Source organism: Candoia aspera, chromosome 5 (assembly GCF_035149785.1).
Source record: "Candoia aspera isolate rCanAsp1 chromosome 5, rCanAsp1.hap2, whole genome shotgun sequence".
Classification (NCBI taxonomy): Eukaryota; Metazoa; Chordata; class Lepidosauria; order Squamata; family Boidae; genus Candoia; species Candoia aspera.
This window is the reverse complement of record NC_086157.1, coordinates 52,628,195-52,650,039: the sequence shown is the minus strand read 5'-3', so window position 1 is coordinate 52,650,039 and position 21,845 is coordinate 52,628,195. Positions and strand designations below refer to the sequence as shown.

General features: G+C 42.2%; 1 protein-coding gene across 4 annotated transcripts in view; it reads left to right on the top strand.

The window, feature by feature from the left end:
- The window catches only part of DMD (dystrophin), an 895,878-nt gene that overhangs the window by 758,844 nt on the left and 115,189 nt on the right, over positions 1-21,845 (top strand). For all 4 annotated transcript variants that reach the window (XR_010068066.1, XM_063305215.1, XM_063305211.1 and 1 more), the window contains one exon: positions 15,544-15,690. Coding sequence is in view for 3 of the 4 variants with exons in the window: in XM_063305215.1 (XP_063161285.1) it covers positions 15,544-15,690 (147 nt within the window). In the remaining variant the exon portion in view is untranslated. The remainder of the gene's footprint in view (positions 1-15,543; positions 15,691-21,845) is intronic.

Sequence of the window (21,845 nt, the reverse complement as noted above, 5' to 3'; positions counted from 1 at the left end):
CTATCCACCATAAGTTTGGTCAGTTGAGACTTTCACATAATGCTTTTTAGTAATGTGGAGAAAATATAGATTGAGTTACCAGCCTCAGTTTTACCTGTGCCACATGCACCATTCCCTGCTAATAGTAAGAACTACAGCAATTAGTTTCACATGTTTTGGACAAATTAAATGAAGTATATTGTAGAAAGATTAAAGAAAAGAATGCAAGAAACAAGTATCTGAAAAATCATGAAGAGAGCTATGTCATCCTCCTGGGATAACCAGGTAGCAAATGACATGAAACTCTATTACTATTTGACTTATACAGTTCTGGACTAGGGGATGAATAATTTCACATGATTATTTCCCAGCTCCACAGTAGGTGTCTGCTAGGAATAGAATTATATGGAGAATGAGGGAGATTCTTCTTCTTTTTTTTTTCTTAGTACACATCCTTGTATTGGGAAACTTAAATAAAAATATTTAGGGTTTTTTGTTTTTTAAGAGGGTATGGAAGAGTATACGAATATAGAAATAATGTGTGTTTTTTTAAATAAAGTAGAGTAAGAGGTTAATGTATTTTTATGCTTGTATCTGTACTGAAGATAGTCAGAAGTCATTCCATTTTCTATTTCTCTCTCTTCCTTTTTGTTTCTGCACTTTTAAGTTTGTTCTTTTGTCGTCCTTTCTTCAAGTTCTTTTTATTCACATGTTTTACTTATACTCTGAAATTTAATAAAGTTTCTTATTAAAAAAAAAGAGGGAATGAAAGAGAAACAAAAACTTTTCCTTCGTTGTAGGGAGATAATTACAGATCACATACATGCTTTCCAAACAAAATCTTTGTTTGAAACTTATTTTAATTCTCTGGAAGACAAATCATAGACATTGTTGTAACTATTCACTTTAAGCCAGTAAATCAAGTTCGTAAATTCTTATTTTTGTCTGTCTTCCCAACATTATCTGTCCATACATAGCATAAAGCTATGTTTTACATTTTGATAAGTGTGTGTGTCATGCGCTGCCTACCACTGAGTGAAACACAGACACTGATTCAGGGAAGAGCAGGTTCAGGTTTATTTCAGCGTAGTGCTAGACGAGAAAAAAGCTGAGAGTGAAGGGAGCGTGCCGGTGCGGGGTTTAAATAGCCCGCGCCGGTCAGCGCCCCCCCCCACTTTGGGTTGCGTCATCCCCCCTTTGCCCTGCATGCTTCCATGCCGGTAGGTGAAGGGTTGCAGGGCCCCTGCTGGTGCCCCGGGCTTTGCCCATAATCGGTTTCTTTCTTCGGCCGGTGATTGCTGTCAGCTGGGCAATCTCCGTTGCGCTTTGCTGACAGCTTCAGGTGTGCCTCGTGATCCGCCCTGTCTTTGTCTTTCCTTCTTCCTCTTTTGTGTCCTGATGGCTGGGTCATCCGGCCGGGGTCATTCCCTTCTCCTCGGGGTCTGTGTCTGTTGTTGTGCGTGCTTTGCTTATCTTAAATCCCTTCCTCTGCTTCCTAGGTATTGTCATGTGTGCCATTGTGCTGATGCCTTCAGCTCAACGGTACTCATGACATACTGCCCCCCGTTCGAATAGTGCCCCCCCCCCGGCATTCCGGTTTTCCCCGGGAGAGCTGTCAAATTTTTTTTTTTTTTAATTTCCCGCCGGAGTGTTTTCGCCCCTCCCCCTGTTCCGCCCTCTACCTCGTGTCCATCTTTTGGGTGTGTTCCAAGTGCGCATGCCTCGACCACACCCTGCTTGTTCGTGCTCAGTTCATCGTGGGTAGAGGCGTGGCTGGTCGGGTGCTTTTCAGCTCCAGGTAGGAACCTTATCTTTTTGTATTGTGAGTTCGTATTTGTCATGTGTGCATCCTGGGCGTTTGCCCCCTGGCGATGCACTTGTGACCAATCGTCTCTCCCTAGTGGGCCCGGGGCGGGGGGAGGGTGAGTCCCGGGGGGGAGGAGGTCTACTCAAGTCGCGGGCTTGGGGGGCCCTTTCCCCTGGGGGCGCGGCGGGTGAGGGGGGAGGCCCAAGGGAGGAAGGGTGTTCAAGGGGCCGGTTCGGCTTGGCGCCCCTTTGGCTTGTCGGGGTACATCCTGTGGAATGCCCGGGTCATGTCTGGCGCCTTGACGTGTTGCGCCGCCACCCATTCTGGGTGGGGGAAGTGTTTCCACCTTACTAGGTAGTGTAGCGTTCCCCGTTGACGGCGAGAGTCGAGTATTTCTCTTACTTCAAAATGTTGTTGGCCGTCGATCATCACTGGAGAGGGCAGCGGCGTGCTTGGGTGCCATCGAGAGGTGGTTGCAGGTTTCAGGAGAATGGTGTGAAATACCGGGTGGAGTCTCCGTAGATTGTGTGGCAGGTCCAGGCGTACTGCCACTGGGTTCACTATCTGTGTCACTCGAAGCGGCCCGATATACTTAGGCCCCAGTTTCTTCGAGGGTTGAGGTGATTTCAGGAATTTGGTGGATAGGTAGACCATATCCCCTGCCTGGAACGACGGTTGCTGGCGCCGGTGCTTGTCGGCCTGTTCTTTGTAGGCCGCCTGTGCTTCCTTCAGCGCTGCCATGATTATTGGCCACGATTCCGCTATCTTCCGTCCCCAGTCACTAGCATCCACTTGGGGTCCCGGGGGTTGCGGTAGCTCCGGTATGGGTACGAAGTCGCGCCCAGAGACTACTTCGAACAGGGTTTTCCCCGTGCTCGTGTGGACGGCGTTATTGTATGCGACTTCTGCGAACGGAAGCAGTTCGACCCAGTCGTCTTGGTGGTAGTTGGTGTATGAGCGTATGAATTGTTCCAGGGTAGCATTGAGGATCTCTGTGGCTCCGTCCGTCTGGGGATGCCAGGCCGTGGATAGGGCTTGTTGGGTCCCAGTCAGTTTCAGGAAGGCCCGCCAGAATTTCGAGGTGAATTGTGTGCCCCTGTCGGTCACCACGCGTGCAGGACATCCGTGTAACCTGTACACGTGTATAAGGAAGAGTTTGGCCAGTTGCTGGGCGGACGGGACTGATGAGCAGGGGATGAAGTGGGCCTGTTTCGAAAAGTAGTCTTTCACCACCCAAATGGTCGTTTTCTTCTGGCTGGGTGGGAGATCTACTATAAAATTCATGGAGATTTCCTCCCATGGGCGGGAGGGCTCCGCCACCGTTTGTAGCAGTCCCGGGGGCTTACCTGGTGCCCGTTTGGCCATGGCGCATGTCGGGCAGGACGCTACATAGGCCTTCACGTCCCGTCTCAGCGCGGGCCACCAGAATTGTCGTTGTGTTAGATGCAGGGTCTTTAGGAACCCGAAGTGTCCCGCTTGCTTGATGTCGTGTGATCTGCGCAAGATCGCCTGGCGTTGCGAGTCCGGGACATATATTCTGCCTTTCCCCCATGCTAGGTCCTGTGCCATCGTCACCTTGTCGGGGTTTGCTAGTAGCCAGGGGTCGGTTTTGAGGGCGGTGGTGAGGTCCGCGCGTATACCTCCTGGCAGTCACGGGTGGCGCCGTCTGGTCACTGGTTGCCCTGCCGTCGGTTGTGACGTGGGGTTGGGCTGCTCCTGAGCGCCGCTCCGGGTGGTCACAGCCATCCCCAGCTGGGAGGCGGATAGGACCGTCCCGATCATATCTGGGACGGGCTCTTCATCTTGGGGCAGTCGGGAGAGGGCGTCAGCCAGGAAGTTCTTTTTGCCCGGCATGAACTTCAGTTGAAAGTTAAAGCGGCTGAAGAATTGGGCCCATCTGACCTGTTTCGGGCTGAAGCGTCTGGGCGTCCGGAGGGCCTCGAGGTTCCGGTGGTCTGTCCAGACCTCGAATGGTTGGGTGGCTCCTTCCAGTAGATGCCTCCATGTTTCTAGCGCCGATTTTACTGCGAATGCTTCCTTCTCCCACATGTGCCAGTGCCTTTCCGTCTCCGAGAATTTCCTCGACAGGTAGGCGCATGGCTTCAGGATTCCTGTGGGGTCCTTTTGGAGTAGTATGGCCCCCAGGGAGAAGTCTGAGGCGTCGGCTTGGACCACAAACGGCCGTTCTGGGTCCGGGTGCGCGAGGATTGGCTCCGTGGTGAACAGCGCTTTCAGCCTGTTGAATGCGGTTTGACACGCGGGAGTCCAATTTAGTACTGTCCCTGGGTTCTTGGCGTGCCGTGTATCCCCCACTCCTTTAGTTTTAAGGAGGTCTGTTAGGGGGAGGGCTATCTCCGCGAACCCCCATGCGAATGACCTGTAGAAATTCGCGAAGCCGAGGAAGCTTTAGAGTTGGCGCCGGTTACATGGGCATTCCCAATTCACCACCGCCTCGACTTTTGCGGGGTCCATTTCTATGCCTTCCCCGGAGATTCGGTACCCCAGGTAGTCTAGGCGTGCTTTATGGAATTCGCACTTTGAGGGTTTGGCATACAGTTTCGCCCTTTTTAGCTTCTCGAGGACTTGTCTGACTAGGGTTACGTGTTCCTCGTGCGTCTGGGTGTAGATGAGGACGTCATCTATGTAGACCAGGACTCCTTTGAACAGGTGTTCATGCAGTACCTCATTGATGAGCTGCATGAACACTCCCGGGGCCCCTGCTAGTCCGAATGGCAGCACTTTGTACTGAAAGGCGCCTAGGGGGCAGTTGAACGCAGTTTTCCATTCGTCCCCCTTCCTGATTCGGATTCGGTAGTACGCCTCGCGAAGGTCCAGCTTGGAGAATACTCTACCCGTGGACAGGTGGGCGAGCATGTCCTTCACGAGGGGTAGGGGGTATTTATTGGATAGGGATGCTGCATTGAGGCCCCGGTAGTCAGTGCAGAGCCGTAGGGTGCCGTCTTTTTTCTCCCGGAATAAGACGGGCGCTCCGACCGGTGAGCATGCCGGCTCTATGAAACCCCTATCCAGGTTTTTATCGATTAACTCCCGGAGGGTTGTCATCTCCTTCGGGGTCATCGAGTAAATCTTCGGCCTGGGTAAGGGGACATCGGGAAGCAGGTCAATCCTACAGTCCGTCTTGCGGTGGGGGGGTAGTTGATCTGCCTCCACTTCTCCGAAGACCTCTGAGAAGTCAGCGTATTGCTCAGATAGGTCTTCTGGGGTAGCTATGTTGTCCTGGGCTGCCGCCTCTGCCCGTCCCACTGTGGGGTTGATCCTGCCCGCCGGAACTGGCGCCCGGTACTCGCCGTCGTCGAATCGGAAGGTGCGGGTCTCCCAGTCGATGTGCAGGTTGTTTGTTGCGAGCCATGGTATCCCCAAGACTACGATGGGCCATCCTATGTGGGTTACCACAAACGATGTTCGTTCGGTGTGGGTGCCCATTTGTAGGGTGACCGGCTCGGTCTGCATTGTGGCTGGTTTCCCTCCCGCTGTTGAGCCGTCCAGCTGGTGGAATGCCAGCGGCGTGGGGAGGGGGAGGCAAGGTAGGTCGAGCTTGGCGACTATGTCGGGGTGGATCAGGTTCTTGGAGCACCCCGAGTCCACTAGTGCCGCGGCCATGGTGGCTCTGTTGCCCACGGAGAGCCTGATTGCCCCCATTATTATGGGGCTTTCGTCGCTCTATGTGTTTCGCGCCCCTGTCCCACCACCTGCCTCGCGGCGCGTTTTAAGGCAGGCGGGGAGCATTTCCCGCCGGCTGGTCTGGGCCTTCGGTGTCCTCCCCCCCCAAGTAAGCATCCCAGCCTTCGTCCGGTGTCGCTGTGGCTCCGGTCATCCGGCGGTGGGGGGCGGCAGTGGGTTGGTTGGTTTGAGCGTCGGTTTCAGTGCGGGTTTGGGAGCGCTAGTTAGTGTTCAGTTGGAGAAGCAATCTGCCGTTTTGTGCCCCATTTTTCCGCACTTCCCGCAGGGCCCGCGAGTAAACTCCTTCTTTTGATACGTGGGACCGGCCGGCCCCAAGTGTGGCGCGGGTACCTTTGGGCTGGTGTTTCCTTTGTCCTCTGTCGTCGCCATTAGGAAAGTGCGGTGCGCGTGTTCCACTCTCCCCGCGAAGTGGATCCAGCCTTGCAGAGTCTCCGGGTCGTCCCAGTAGAGTGTCCATTGGAGTACCTCGCGGTTGAGGCCCCTTTTGAACATTTCTAGCAGGGTGGTCTCGGACCAGTCGTTGAACTTCCCTGCGAGGGCTTTAAATTCGAGGGCGTAGTCCGGGACAGTTCGTGCGCCCTGTTTGAGGCCTTGGAGCGCGCTTTTAACCCTCTCCTTGGCTAGCGGGTCCTCAAAGTAGTGCTTCATCTCAGTGATGAAGGCGTGGAAGTCAGAGAGGGCGGGGGAGTTGGACTCGTACATTTGGACGTACCAGTCTGCCGCCCTGTCTTGTAGTTTGATCACCACGGCTGCGATCTTGTCCGCTTCTGAGTTAAAGGAGTGTCCGTGCCGCCCCATGAACTCCCTGGCGTTTGTGATGAAAAATGACAGTTTCACGGGGTTCCCGTCGAAGAAAATGGGGAAGTCCTTTGGGGCCCGGGTGTTCGGTGAGTCCCCTCTTCTCGCTTCCCGACCCATGGCTTCGTCCACCTGGGACGCTTGTTGGTTAGCATTTGGCCTATGGGAGTGCGAAGACCCGCTCGGGGTTTGGATCGGGGTGTGTACCTGCACGGGAACGTAGTTGTGAGGCATGGAGGACATCAGCGACTGCAGCATGGTCCTGAGGTTCCTTAGTTGGGCCTCCATGGCCCCGAGTCTGGCTTGCGTTTCTCGGTCCGAGATCCACGCCACAGCTGTGGTCGGACCTGTCAGCGTTTCCGCAAGGTTGAGCCGCCGGTGGGGTTCAGGCGTTCCCGTCCGCTGGTCAGCTTCCTCGATTTGGAAGTGAATCGGCTGGTTTGCCTCTCCGTCCTCCACCGCGCTTGCTGCAGTTGGGCTGAAGCTCCACGCCTGTGGCTGGGGTGCGATGTGGGGTGGGGAGGTCTCCGCGGGTCTCGGGAGGTATGTTGCTCCCTCCCGTGGCCGGGACGCCTCCGCCTCCCTCTGGGGTTGGAGCTGAGGCTCGGGGTGGGCCGGGAGGGTGTCCGTGGCTCCTGGGGTCCGCGTTGCCTCTGGCCTCGGTCGGTCCTCCTCCGCTTCTCGCCGTGCGGCTCGCCCGCCCTGGCCGCGACGCGTCGGCCCCATTGCCCTCCGCTCGTGTTCTTCTCGCCGTCTGTTCCTCCCGCGGCTCGTTGTTGTCCGGTGGGGCTTGGCGAGGCTGAGTTTATGACTCTCAGCTTTATGTCATGCACTGCCTACCACTGAGTGAAACACAGACACTGATTCAGGGAAGAGCAGGTTCAGGTTTATTTCAGCGTAGTGCTAGATGAGAAAAAAGCTGAGAGTGAAGGGAGCGCGCCGGTGCGGGGTTTAAATAGCCCGCGCCGGTCAGCGCCCCCCCCCCACTTTGGGTTGCGTCATCCCCCCTTTGCCCTGCATGCTTCCATGCCGGTAGGTGAAGGGTTGCAGGGCCCCTGCTGGTGCCCCGGGCTTCGCCCATAATCGGTTTCTTTCTTCGGCATGTGATTGCTGTCAGCTGGGCGATCTCCGTTGCGCTTTGCTGACAGCTTCAGGTGTGCCTCGTGATCCGCCCTGTCTTTGTCTTTCCTTCTTCCTCTTTTGTGTCCTGATGGCTGGGTCATCCGGCCGGGGTCATTCCCTTCTCCTCGGGGTCTGTGTCTGTTGTTGTGCATGCTTTGCTTATCTTAAATCCCTTCCTCTGCTTCCTAGGTATTGTCATGTGTGCCGTTGTGCTGATGCCTTCAGCTCAACAGTTCTCATGACAGTGTGTCACCAATTTCAATGGAATATTTGTATGGACACACTGACACAAAATATGAGTTTTTTAGTGGCAGTAATCTTAACTAGACCTTTGTTAACATACTGGGTGAACTGAGTCATACTCCTCTAAGGATTATTTGTGCCTTTTTAATCTTTTCCAAAGTTCATCAAATAATGTTTTCAAAAGCTTGCATTCATACTGGAAAACATAGAGAAAATCCTATATTAAGAGTCTCTCTGTGTTTCTTCTTCTGGAGTGGAGATGTTATTTTCTTTTTAACAACAGAAGACAAAGCAGATATGGTGAAAGGAGTGAGTTAATTTATTAATAATTAATGAGAATAAACGGGGCAGAAGGTTGTTTTTCCCTGAGAGACTCAGTAGTCTTGCTGACAGTTTCCTGAACTGAAAATAAAATTGCTGAGTACCTGGTACATAATTGGGGAAATAGTAACATCCTGGACTTTGGCTAAGATAAGCATGGTAATTTAGTTTGGATTAGAGTGACCTACTTGGCTTTAGCCCTGTGCAATAGCAGGCAGAATTTGGGAGAAGACGGAGGATGGGGAGTTACAGTGGTCTATTATAATTCTACCGTCCTGAAAAAGTGCCTTGCCTGGAGTACTTTTAGTGTTCCAGATGGAACAGTAGAACTATTCTGGAGAGGTGATGGATTGGTAAAGACAGTCCACTCCAGGAGGCTGATGGATCTGCTTTGGGGATGTTCCTTCCACCATCAGGCAATTCTGTCAAAACCCTGATTGACCTATAAAATAGGAAATGGGCCGTGCAATAGAAACAACCATCTTTTAATGTTCCTTCCTGCTGAGTACAGTTAATCAGACTGCCTGGTTTTCAAAGAAGCTGTTGGCAATAAAGTGAAAGGGACTAGAGTGATGTTAGCAAAAAACTCACTTGAAAGACTAGTCTGTGGCAGCAATGATACTGAAGAAATATTTTGTCTCTGCTATTACTGTGTCTCAGCAGAGCTGTACAGTTTAGCATTTTGGGTAGACAGAAGCCTATTGAATTCTGTCTGAGAATGAGAATAAAGATCACAGAAAAGCTTATTGTAATACATTTTCCCCACTACTTACTGTTCAAATTACTCATCTCCATGTTGACTTGAATGTTGTGGTTGATACAGATTGAGTAGATGTAACCTTGGTTGTATAATGGAACTTCTCAGTATGAACAGGAATCTTAGAAAGGGGAGACTTCCAGGGTACATGTTTCTTGAGTTCTGAAAGTGGATAGATTAGTAATGGAACAGGAGCTTAGAGGTGAATATTTTTACAAGGAGATATAGAGATAGAGAGATATAGATATAAATATAAATATATTTAAAAAAACAATGGTGAACTTTTGCCTTTAGTATCTCAAATGTTCCATCTTGTCAAATTTAATATCTCAGATATCTCATATTATCTAACAACAAAGCTCTCAAGGAAATCCTGCAGGATGATTTCTTGCCAGTATGTGAATGACTCAAAACCATACCATTCTTTTCCAACTGCAAACCCAAAGAGGCTGAGTTATTTTGAAGATAGGGTTGAAATAAATGGGAATGAAGAATCTGAAACTTAGCCCAGCATAGACAGAAGGTACAGCTTACAAAAATGGGAACCTATCTGGATAGACGTCGCTGAAATATATGGGATGTCTCCTGGACTTAATATTACCTTTGTAGGGACAGGTGACTAGGAGCATATTTTATCAGTCTAGTCTAGTTTGCTAGTTGCACAGCTAGTTATAGTGTTTAGAATTTGCTTCATTTTCTGCCTACTTAGAAGTTAGTATACTTCAGTGCACACTGTACTGAATAACTTATGGAGACACCTTAGGACCTTTTGGTTTATGCAAACTAGAAAATAAATTAGACTGGTAAGCATGAAAAAAGGACTCTTGGGGTGTGGAAGTGTTTTTCCCATTCTTCATGTTGATATACTTAGAATATTGTTTTCTTTATGCTCAAGTATTTTAAATTCAAAATTAATATTATTCTTATTCAGAACCCAAAAGGATCTTTTATTGTAATAATCTTAGGATGTCTCTAATGTGAGCAACTCTCATGGATCATTGTGTCACAGAGTCTCATCTAAATTATTTATTTGTTCACCTTTCACCTTTCCTTTAGGAGTTTAAACCAGCTTTTCTTTCTTCGACACCATAATTTATAACCTTACATGCACTAATTTCAGTCATGTATTTTCTACCTTTGTTCCATATAAAATGTATTCCATTCCAAAATATTTGTCAAAACATCACTGCTTTTTTTCTCTTTTTTTAAAGCAAGCTCTGCATCACTTCTGACATCTTTCTATCTCTAATATATCTCAGTGGAATGTAAGAAATGGAAAGTTTGGTATGGGACATTAAGCTGATTTCTGGCATTAATCTGTCATTACAATGGGGATTAGACATATAAAAGCATAAATATATTTCCTCCTGTTTCTTTTCAACATGTACTGCATTTGGCTACCACTCACAGCACTGTTGATTGCAGTAGCATAAACTCTAATTGTCGGTCACATCCTTCCTACGTCAATCCTCACTAAGTCTTTTCTCTTTCATTTATCTCCTTTCATTTCATTATGTGCCTAATTAGCTTGCTGGGTCACTGCATTCTATACTCCTGAGAGGCCAGTTTAGTCATTCTGAACTCCTCAGACACTCTCTCAGTAGAGATAATTAGAATGATATGGAGTTTTTGCAATTTCCATTCTCTTTGTGCATCAAAGATTATTTTAAATGTTTTGAACTTTTTTGGCCTACCTTCTATATCTGGTGGCTGAGAGCCAATGCATTTCAGTGGATAAAATACTGAAAGGATACCTGGAACATCTTGCTATGTGAATCTTGAAGAAGTGACAATTTTGCAGCTTCAGTTAATATCCTTTGTAACATGGAATTCAATATAACAGAATAAGTAAGGAATACAGATTTCTACTGATAGCAGAGCTGCATATCCATACCCCGCCCCCACATCCCCCAAAATTCAGCTTCTATATCTTGGTGACACTGGGCTTCTTGTAAAGTACAGACTCATCTTTTCTAGTTAGAAACCCAGTCTAACTGAAAATTTGAAGTCAGTCTAATAGGCAGATGCCACTACCAGAAAAGGCCCACATCTTTGTCTTCACCAATCAGCTGTTCATAACTGGTGATGAGGGCAGCATACTCTGACCTCTATAACAATTTGAGAATCTAGTATAAATGGATGTGTTCATTAATATAATGACCGAACTGGTCACAGGTTGTCTAGTACTTATAAAATAGCTCCATGTCTTAGGCAGTGGTTGCTGCTTTTACGTACCTAACAGTTAAAGTTGTTTTCATGTTTAGTTTTTGTCTATTTTTTTATTTTAAACATTAACACTTTATGCTACTTTTAATTGTAGTTTCATTTTTGTTCTATTGTGTAAGTTGTTTTGGAAAAAATTATCTTGATTAGGAGCCTATAATTTTGAATAATAAATTATCATTTACCACCATGAGATTTTCATTTGGGAAAGAAGCAGGATAAAAAACAAAACAGTGACATAAATAAATCAATAGCATAGAAAACCTCTCCACCCAAGCTACTAAATCCTTACATTTAGCTTGTGTGTGTGTGTGTGTGTGTGTGTCAGGAGCACCTACCAAGGTGCTTCTATGTTGAAAGGATTTGCCGGTGATGTCACCATTGCCCGGAGGACACCTGAGGGGGCTCCTTTCATGTCCCTGTTATTTTCCCACCGAAGTGGTACCTATTTATCTACTTGCATTTGCATGCTTTCGAACTGCTAGGTTAGCAGGAGCTGGGACAAGTTGACGGGAGCTCAGTCCATCATGTGGCTCATGCTCTCGGGTTTCAAACTGCTGAGCTGCCGACCTTAATGGTCCTCTGACTCAGCACCTTAACCACTGCAGCCCCTCTTACATTTAGTGATTATGTTAGTGGAATTCCAAGTAATTATTCTTAGATTGAAAGCCAAAGAGGAAGTTTAAACCATACTGTCCAAATTTTATATACAGGTAGTCCTTGCTTAATGACTACAATTGGGACTGGAATTTCGGTTGCTAAGCAAAGTGGTCATTAAGCGAATCCAACCCGATTTTACGACCTTTTTTGCAACAGCCATTAAGCAAACCATGTGGTTAAGCAAATTGCATGGTTGTTAAGTGAATCAAATGGTTCCCCATTGATTTTGCTTTCTGGAAGCTGGCTGGGAAGGTTGAAAATAGTGAACACTTGACTGTGGGATGCTGCAACGGTCATAAATGAGAACCGTTTGCCAAGCACCCGAATCATGATCATGTGACACAGGGATGCTGAGATGGTCACAAGTGTAAGCTCTGGTCGCAAGCTGGTTTTTCCAGCACCATCATAAGTCTGAACCATCACTAAACAAATAGACTTTAAGCAAGGACTACTTGTAATAACAAATCTCATATTGCCTACATGCAATGCTTAGGATATAAAATTTCAATAGAAACTTTTTTTTTTAAAAAAAGTGAAAAATTCTTTGTCATTCACTAAAAAAATGCATAATGAAAATTTTCATATATATATATGGTACAGACAAATAGGAAGTCTCTGTATGATCAACTCTAGTCTACTCTATAAAACACAAATAGCTATATATGACTGTTTTTCATTGGACAAACAAAATAAATCTAATGAGACTCAAACAAGACATTTGAAGTGCAAAAAAGAAAAAGAAACCTGCATTGTAACTTTAAAAGGCCAAAGAATTATTTGGATTCTCTTGATGAAAGAGCACATTCACAAACTGGCTGGGTAGAAGTAATGATTTAAGCCAAGTCAGTCCATGAAGAATAACATCTGAAATGGAAGGACTATAGCAAAAGGCAGCTGTGGAAATGAATATGTGCATACTTTTGTGTGAAGGGAATGCTGTGTTGTTAGCTAAGGCTCAGTTTGAAAGAGACTTTACCCTTGAATATAGTATTAGTTATCTAAAGAAATGGCTATATATTTTATTAGTATGCTAACTTTTGCTGTAGCTCTCTGAGAAAAACAGACAGAAAGATGATAGATGTAAAAACAAGAAATTTTAGGAAGTTGGTTTAATCTCAAGCACATTTTTTAGGAAACTTGAAAATCTTAATATTAACTAGATGCAACAATTGCATATTTACATTATTCAGGACAATTGACACTACTGACATGTTACATAAAAAAATTCAAATTACAGTACATGAAAAATGTTTTAGAAGACAACAAATGCAACTTTTTCTTGAATGTAACTCAATCTGTAATACCTGCAAAATATATTTTGGAAATGGTCTACAGAGTTAACCTTATACTTTCATTATACAAATGGAAAAGCATTACAAAAGTATTTCAGTAAATAATTGGAGGGTATCTGAATGCTGCATTTTGCTTTTAGAAGTTGTTATAATGTGTCTGAAGGAATGAAGGTCTAAGAAAGCTAACAACTGAATCAAGCAATTACTTTTATTTCCTGCCTTTGGAATCAGTGATTTTTATAAGGCTATGACTTTTATGCACAGTACAAATGAAGCATGGAAGAAAGATTTATTTTTAAGAACACTGAGGGCAAATATGAAGTGGTAGACTTTAGAAATGTGGGCTATATATGGCATGGTGAAATGCTTAAATCAGCCTATATTTAGTTATTTATATAACCACTGTTCATTATCTTAACATTGGTTTGATAGTGTTTGTTTGGGGAAAATCAAATATGTTATGACAAAGCTTACTGATTAACTCCATGACATTGGTAGCTGTTATTAGGAGGTCCAATGTCACTATAATTTAAAGACTACTGGGTTGGATTTGGTTCACAATATTAGAGACTATGTTACTGTGAACTCTAAACTCCCTGCTTTAAAACATTGCTCTCAATCTGGGAAAGATTGCCTAGTCAAGGGCAACTGATGCCCAGATATTATAGAACTTTGGTTGAAGGATATGAAAAAACATATGTTTATCAGATTCTACAAAGTTTAACATGAAACAGAGGAACGGCTGTCTTTTAATTCCTGGAGCAAAAAAAGCAGTCACAGAAGTTATAGATTATTTATTCCTTTTCTATCATTTACATAAAGGCCGAGACTCTGATCAAACTTATTAGTAGGAGGTATTGCTTTAACCTTTGGCTTCTAGGGCTGTGAATTGGCAGGTATTATAGCATGGACACCTTCTGTGGAACAACAATATTTAATTACTAGATGAATTAGGTAGCTTTCTAAATCATCAATTAGGATTCTTCCTCTGTATTTCTCCCTGGCTTTATTCTTCTAACTTGTTTCCTTTTCCCACACAAATATGGATTCCTGAGCCAAAGTACTAATAGAAGCTGAATTTCTTTGTTCCCAGCTGTGGATTAACATTTAGCTTAATAAGTATATGCTTAGGGCACCAAGGAAAAGGGGACACCACAGATTTTTTCCCCCTAACTATCATGCCTTTAACTCTTTCACTGAGACTCGACTTTAGATTTTTGTGTGTGCGTAATTGTTCTTATTTGTCATGTTCAACATTAATCTGCATTGTTAAACAAGTATTCTTTGGCATGGTGAGTGACTAAAGGTTAAAAGTTTGAATCTTGTCAGTTCAGCAATGGAAGGGCCTAAGGACACCATTGTTGGGCTGTGCTTAGAGCATCAGTCGACTTTAATCCAGCCCAGTCTGTTGCTATTTGTTTTCTAATAAATAGACTATTGAGCATGTGTGCTTTTTTTTATGTCTATGGAGATTTCCTGATCGGACATATCAACCTCAGGGTTCACATTCAGTTAAAATGAAAAATAAAACTGAACATTTATATCCAGAATTAGCTGACGAATTATGAGCGAGTTGATTGTTTTAAGAAAAGTCTGTTTTCTTCCATATTTGTTCTGCTTTTAAATAAATGTGTTTTCTCATCTAAAGCAAACTAAGCTCTGATAGAACTACTCCTATGGTTTCTTATTGCTCAAAACAGTGTTTCTGTTATTTTTTTCAACAGACATGTTAGCTCTGATTTCAAGGCAAATAACAACATGTTTCATAATGTGTAAAACACAGTAGAAAGAAAAGTTGTCATTTGTATCATGCAAGCATGTTTACTTTATTCCATTTATCTTTTCACTTTGGTCAACAGTTGAAGCTCTTAGTATTAGAGATGTCAAAAGCAGAAATGGATTTACTTAAGAGCTTAGCCCAGTGCAAAAAAAAAAGCAGCCGTGAAAATAAAATAAAACTAAAAAAGGAAATTGTAGCTGTTATGTTTAAAGAAAATTAATATAGTAAACCTAATTATTCAGATCTAGAAGTCAAGCTTATCACTTTTTCAGAATATGTTGCCTTTGACTTTCTTTAGGTGAAAGATGCAGAAAAAATATTTCCCTTAATTTATGAGGTTGATTGCAGTGGTTTATCAAGTTGTTTCTGTCCCTCTAAGTCTCTCTCTCTCCCCCCATACACACACACACACACACACACCTTTATAGATCCTTTTTTGCCCTTCCCAAGCATCCTATATAAAATCTGCAGGGGCCTAAGGAGTTGCAAGGCCTTCTACAGCCCTTACAGTACCATAAAGAATATGGCATCCTCTCCTTTTTCTCTCTTTTTGACAGCCTCTTAAATATTTGAAAAGCTTTTTGTTTGGCCTTCTACTAAAACATATTTACCCTGTATTTTCAATGAAGCAACACCACAATTATTGTACAGCTAATATGCATAGGTTCACTTGTGGCTATGAACTAGAGTACTAGTACTAGAGGAACACAACAAATATCTTTGTACTCTGTGTCCAAAAACTGACTATGTAGTCTGGCCCTAATTTGCAGAAACCAAAGGGTTTTATGTTTTGTTTTACATAACTTTTTTTAAAATTTTATCTATAGCGTCCTAACTTTACACTGGTTATTTTACACAGGTTTACCAAGCAGAAATTGCTCCTCTTAAAGAGAACATGAACAGTGTTAATGACTTAGCTCATCAATTTACCTCATCTGAGATTCCACTATCTCCATATATGCTCAACCGACTAGAAGACCTGAATGGAAGATGGAAACTCCTGCAGGTAAGAATGTACACCTTAAGAACAGTCAGTACTGTCAGGGTGGTGATTTGGAGATTTTTGTCTGTATGTTTTATGTTTGTTTTATGTCCATGTGGCTACAAGGAAAGATTATGAATTGCAGTTTATCTTTAAGTAGTTCTTTGTCCCTATATTTCAGTAAATTAATCAAACGATCTTTCTTCTCTCCCACCCCCAATTGATTTGTGTAATATGAATTATAATAGTCACAATGATTGGTTTACTAATCTGCATAGAGCATACATACTATTTTCTCACTTTTTAAAAATTGTCCTGAATTTACTATATCTGTATTTGTGTACACTCAAGATGGTATAGTATATGCTGTTTTCTTGCTTATTCTATTAATAGTAATTATATTTAATGCCAGTCTCTTTTGTAATATGGTATGGTAAGATTTAACTGAAAAGTTAAAGAAAATGATAGGAAATGAATAGGAGATTCATCTGCTTCCTACATAGATTTTACAGAAAGTTGGAGTAGTAATTCTAAACAGCAAAGAGGGGTTTAGTAGATTTTTGAAAAAGGCCACTTTCTAATAATTATCTGATTGGTTGATCAACATTTAGCACCCCTGAATCTAAATGGCCCAAATGCAGGTTTTCCAGAACAAATCATTTCAACATTTCTATATTAAGTCAGGGGACAATAATAATAATTGGAGGTGATCTGAATTCCTTTTTAAATTGTAACAGCCAGTACCATACCAAAATTACATTTTCAAATATTTAAAATTGTACAAGACTATATATGTGAATTTCATTTTGTGGATATTTAGTGTTCTATTAGTCCTACTCAACGCCCCCCCGAAGGACCAGGGAAAACAGAGCCTTACTGATGGTTCCTTATTACAGATTTGTTTATGGCCATCTTCCATTACACATTTGTTTAAGGCACACCTGTCACGCTGTAGAGCCTGTCACACCTGTCACAATGTAGAACCAGTCACCCAAAGTTTTCCCAGTGGAGGTTTATAACTTTATTATAACAATTCAGGAGTATTTCATGCCATCAGAGAATACTGAGCTTATAAGGAATGAAGAAGTCTCAAAGCAAAGGATAATATTTCAGAGTAAATTATCTAAGAAAGAAGAAACCAATAAGCTATTCTTACTCATTGTCCCAGTAAATGCAGATGTAAGTTGAGAGTATTTCTCTCTGCCTGATGGGCAAGGTAATGGATTACTTAACCAGTCTACAATCACTGCAGTTCAAGTTATTATCAGTGCAAGCCAAGTTACTTATCAGACAAATCAAGAAATTAGGCATTCTTGTATGTGCAAATTTATTTCATTCACTTAAATCAGAGGTGCACAACTTGTCATCTCACAGTACTCCATTTATGGCCCTAAGAGTTCGTAAAGTGTCCATCCCTCCCAGCATGGTACTTTAAAAAAAATGGTCTTTTTTTCTTTGGGGGAGCTGAGATATTAAGTAGCAAAATGGATGCCTTCAGGGTTACTGAACTTAAGACAGCCATTGAATGCTTTATAAAAACCCAATCCTTTTCCTAGATAGGATCAGATTCTTTTTTGTTTTTGTTTTTCTTGAAGCACCATTTTTTCCTTTAACCTTTTTTCAGTGAAAAAATATCTTTGAAAATTCAACCCACCTATTCTGGTTATATTTTAATTCTTCCCCTACAACTTTCAGCTAGGTTACAAAGAATTGCAGACCTTTACATGATAAACATTGTCTGCCTATCACTTAACATTTATAGAACACTTTCTATAACACTATTCAAATAACTTACAAGCAAAGACAGAGTTCAGAAAATAAAAACTTCTATCACCAGTACAAAAGTCCACATAGTAAGATGTTTTATTGCAAAATTAGGCAAATAACTCAAGTGTAAAATGTTATTGGCCTAACAATCCTTAATATCTGGCCCACAGAACTCTACCATCTACTGGAAATTTCATATAGAAAGCTGTTGACATTGATGACATCATATGAAATTAAGTTGTTTATAAAAAAATGAATAGTAAGCTATATAAAAAAGAACCATTGCGTACTTTTATGATAATGGGATAAAGACATGAAATCAGTGGGACAAGTTAGCCAATTATTTGAATGAGAAGTGACATCAACTAATCAGTCTACTTCTAGTGCAATGAATTCCTTACCTTTATATATTTATGTGAAGAAGGCATTTCATTTTGCTGGTCTTCAAGATATTATAAACAGTTAAATTTCTTAATATATTCTTAATTTTTGCGACCCCTATGTTCCTGTTTGTTGATCCAGAGAGGAAATAATGTACAAACCTGAAAACGTTATTGGCATGCTTTACTTTTTACATCTTAGATTCATATTTCGGTGTGATGACTTTCAGATAGCATACATTAGTGCTATCAAGGGATTTGAAAATAATTGTACTTTTTATTCATAATAGATATGCACCACTGGCATTCATTTTTTTAAGCAAAGGCCTGGTTGCACTGAAACACCTAAAGTGGAGATAATTTGCCTACAAGGAACTGGTCCTGCTTTCTATAACTAAATATTCCTTCAGTGAATGTAGCAAAGTTGAAATGAGCCAGAGAGTTGCAGTTGACACCCGCTACAACATAATCATATTTCTTAAGCATAGTGGTACTTCTTGATTTATCCTTAAGCTGTCTACTTAAGTATGTTTTCACTATAGTGTTTTAATTGTGTATGCATTTCTCATTACTAATTTAGTTAATTTATTCATAATTACCAGTATCCTATTTTCAGTAAAGATTTGTAGCACTGCAGTGATGGTATCTTCTCATTAAGATACTGTAGGGTTGCATTGCTGATGGCTTTTTATTTGCATAGTCACATAATAAAGAATGCCATTTGCATAAATAAATAAAAATATAAACAGACATTGATCATTCTCTAATAAAATTAAATAGCATAACTTTATAAAAATGTTAAAATTGAATAAAATAATATTACGACATTTTTCTGACAAAGCTTTACTCCTTACAAAACCTTTACTTCTGTTTTTCTTTCAAGAGCTAGGTACTTCAAGTTTATAGTGGTGGTAGCCATCTGTAAGTCTCCCTAATTTTCCAATAGATTTGTTAAACAATCAATACCAGTGCAATGAACCATTTATTTGAAAGCATCTTGTGCATTAGCTAGAAGTGCCCCTTCTAGGAAGGAAACATTTGAATTTAGTCATGTTACCCCTTTTATTCTTAAAACTCCGAACAAAGACACTGAAATATGGGTCTTTTGCATGTATTGAATTAATTATAAAATCTCAGTCAACCAAATGCATTTTTAAAATTCAGTTTAGGGAGTGCTTATAATGAATATAAGTTACACCCAATGAGCTAGGGTGAGGCTAGGAGATATATTCTTGGAATCAGAGTAGGGAAATCTGACTAGTGATCATGAAGCGAATAGCAGATGCAACTGATATAGGACCACATTTTTTCAGAGACAATCTGTTGGGGGATCACCTATCAGTGCTTTGGGTTAAAGCAAGTAATAATTGGAGCCAGAGTCAAAAGTATATAGGACACTATTTTTATTTCTGCCTTTTTCTCTTGGGCAACTCCTTTTGTCTTTCCAACACTCTCCAGACTTTTCCATTATGAAAAAAGCTACAAGAAGAAGGGCAGATCACTCTTACTAAGTATCCTAACTTGTAACTGCCAAGGTCTATATAGAGATCACATTGCAAGAACATAATACCAAATGACAACATACACATTATGATGATGTCCCACAAATGTCAAAATGATGTACCCCCACCCTTTGGAACATCTTGCCCCCAGAGATGAGGCAGGCCCCTTCACTTATGACCTTCAGGAGGGCCCTGAAAACTTGGTTCTGCCATCTCACGTGGGGTGGGAAGGTGGGCAGCCATTCATGGGGTTGGCACGCACCTTAGAGCCCCTCCCACCTGATTAGAATTTTCTAGCTTCTTGGATTTTACACTTTTTAATATTGCATTTAATATTTGTAAATTGTTTTATTTTTATAGGATTTTAATTGTTTATTATTATAGTTTTAATTTTATTGTAAACTGCCCAGAGTCCCTCTTTTGGGGGAGATGGGCAGTAGCAAAATTTGAATAATAAATAAATAAAAATGACATGCAACACAAGTCTGTATTAAAGTTGCATTAAAGTTAGTGATGCCATCCTCCCACCTCACATTTACTCCCTCTGCCCCTCCAAGAACACCCATGTACATGTGACCGAGGACTACCAGTTGTCTATTGTTAACAATTGTTTCAGGTTCAGTGTACGGTATATTATGAAATTTGCACAACACAATTACCCAGTCATCCATTAGATAATGAAAAGCAAAACTCCTTGTTACTGATTATAGCAGAACCCTATTGTGGTCGTAAGTCAAGGACTACCTGTATTATCTGAATGCAGCCCTTGTAATTAATAAACCATGGTTTATGTTTCAGCATATAGTGTGGTTTATTCAATAAATGGCATTTAAGATATCATGGCTTTACATGGTATGCACACATAGTTGTAGTGCTGGACCCGGACCAGGCAATCTAAGTTAAAATCTCCACTTAGCTATGAAAATGGAGCAAAGCAGGTTAAATCATCAAAGCAATCTCCATATATGTGCTATAGCTAACTTGCACTGAGACAAGTTACTGTGAGCATAATATGGTAACATCTCCTTCTCCATTTTATTTCTTTTGCTTTATCTAGATGGTTATCTTACTATATAATAACCCTAAATATCAAGGCAATAGTATTCTTTATTGTGGCTGTCCACAACAGCTTCTGAGAGCAGCAGTTTACTCTCAGCAAGAAGATTTATGCATGTGTGTATGTGTAAAATATAATTCATATGGTGTGAGAAGGAAGTGATGCTAGAAAATTTGGTACTGACAATAGATTGCCTGGAAAAGCTATAATTTATCTGATTTGTTTTATTCTATTCTTGGCAAGAATATAAGGAGTTGATTGACATCAAGAAATAGTTTTCCCACCAGAGACTACAATCATAGGATCTCCTTTGGGTAAACTTATCAATACAAAGTCTATTCTTATCAAGAAGGACTTTTTATTTCTTAGAAAACATCCTTCTTCTATACTCTGGGTCCCATTTCCTCTAAACTTTAAAAGCAGATTTTTCCATTGAAATGTATTTTTATTTATAGCGTGAGAAACACATTGAAATAATTAAAGTTCACATTTAAATTTTAAAAACTTTATTTTTTTCTTCCAGGATTTTTACGGTTGCTGTTAATTATTATTAAGAAAAAGTCAGTACTGAAACACTGTCGTCTTCTAACTTGGAATCTTGAGGGGATCATTATGATAAGCAGAGTGTTGACCCCCATCACAGAGTGATTTTTGGTACTGAAAGTTATGTGAATTACAACTAATTTTACACTGTCATTCCCTTCAGGTCAAATTAAGTGAGAAGTCAATCAATGGCCAACTAAGCATAAAAATTTTGAAAAGCACATGGAGGGGAATTTCTAGTTCTAATTTTTGCAAGGAAAACTTTCAAATACTGCAATTTATAGCTCTTATTATAAGCTATAAGAGAGCCAGTTTGCTGTAGTGGTTAAGGCATCAGGCTAGAAACCAGGGGAGTTGCAGTCCTGCCTTAGGCACAAAGCCAGCTGGGTGACCTTGGGCCAGTCATTCTCCCTCAGCTCTGGGAAGCAGGAAATGGCAAACCACTTCTGAAAAACCTTGCTAAGAAAACTGCAGGGACTTGTCCAAGCAGTCTCTGAGAATACAATTGAACGGATTAAAAAAAAAAGCTATAAAGAAAGTGATCATAGAACAAATTTCTTTTCCAGCTATTTCTACCAATTCTGTTGTGATATCTACAATCTACAACACATTAACTGAGCTTCAGTGGCTATTTCCATCTCGAGGTGATCAGGGGTGGCAGATGAGCAAATCATTAGTATCATGTTATGACTTTGCTAGGGAGCAGCACGCAAAGCCTTCAGCAAAGGATCGTTACCTTGTCGTGGTGCTGGAGCTTGAGCACCTCAATGATGCCATGAGCTAAACCATGAAGGCCCACCCAAGACAGGAAGCTCATGACAGAAAGGTCAGACTAAATGCGATCCCTGGGGAAGATAATGGCAACCCACCCCAGTATTCTTGCCGTGAAAACTAAATGGATCAGTACAACCAGAGATATGTCGGTATACC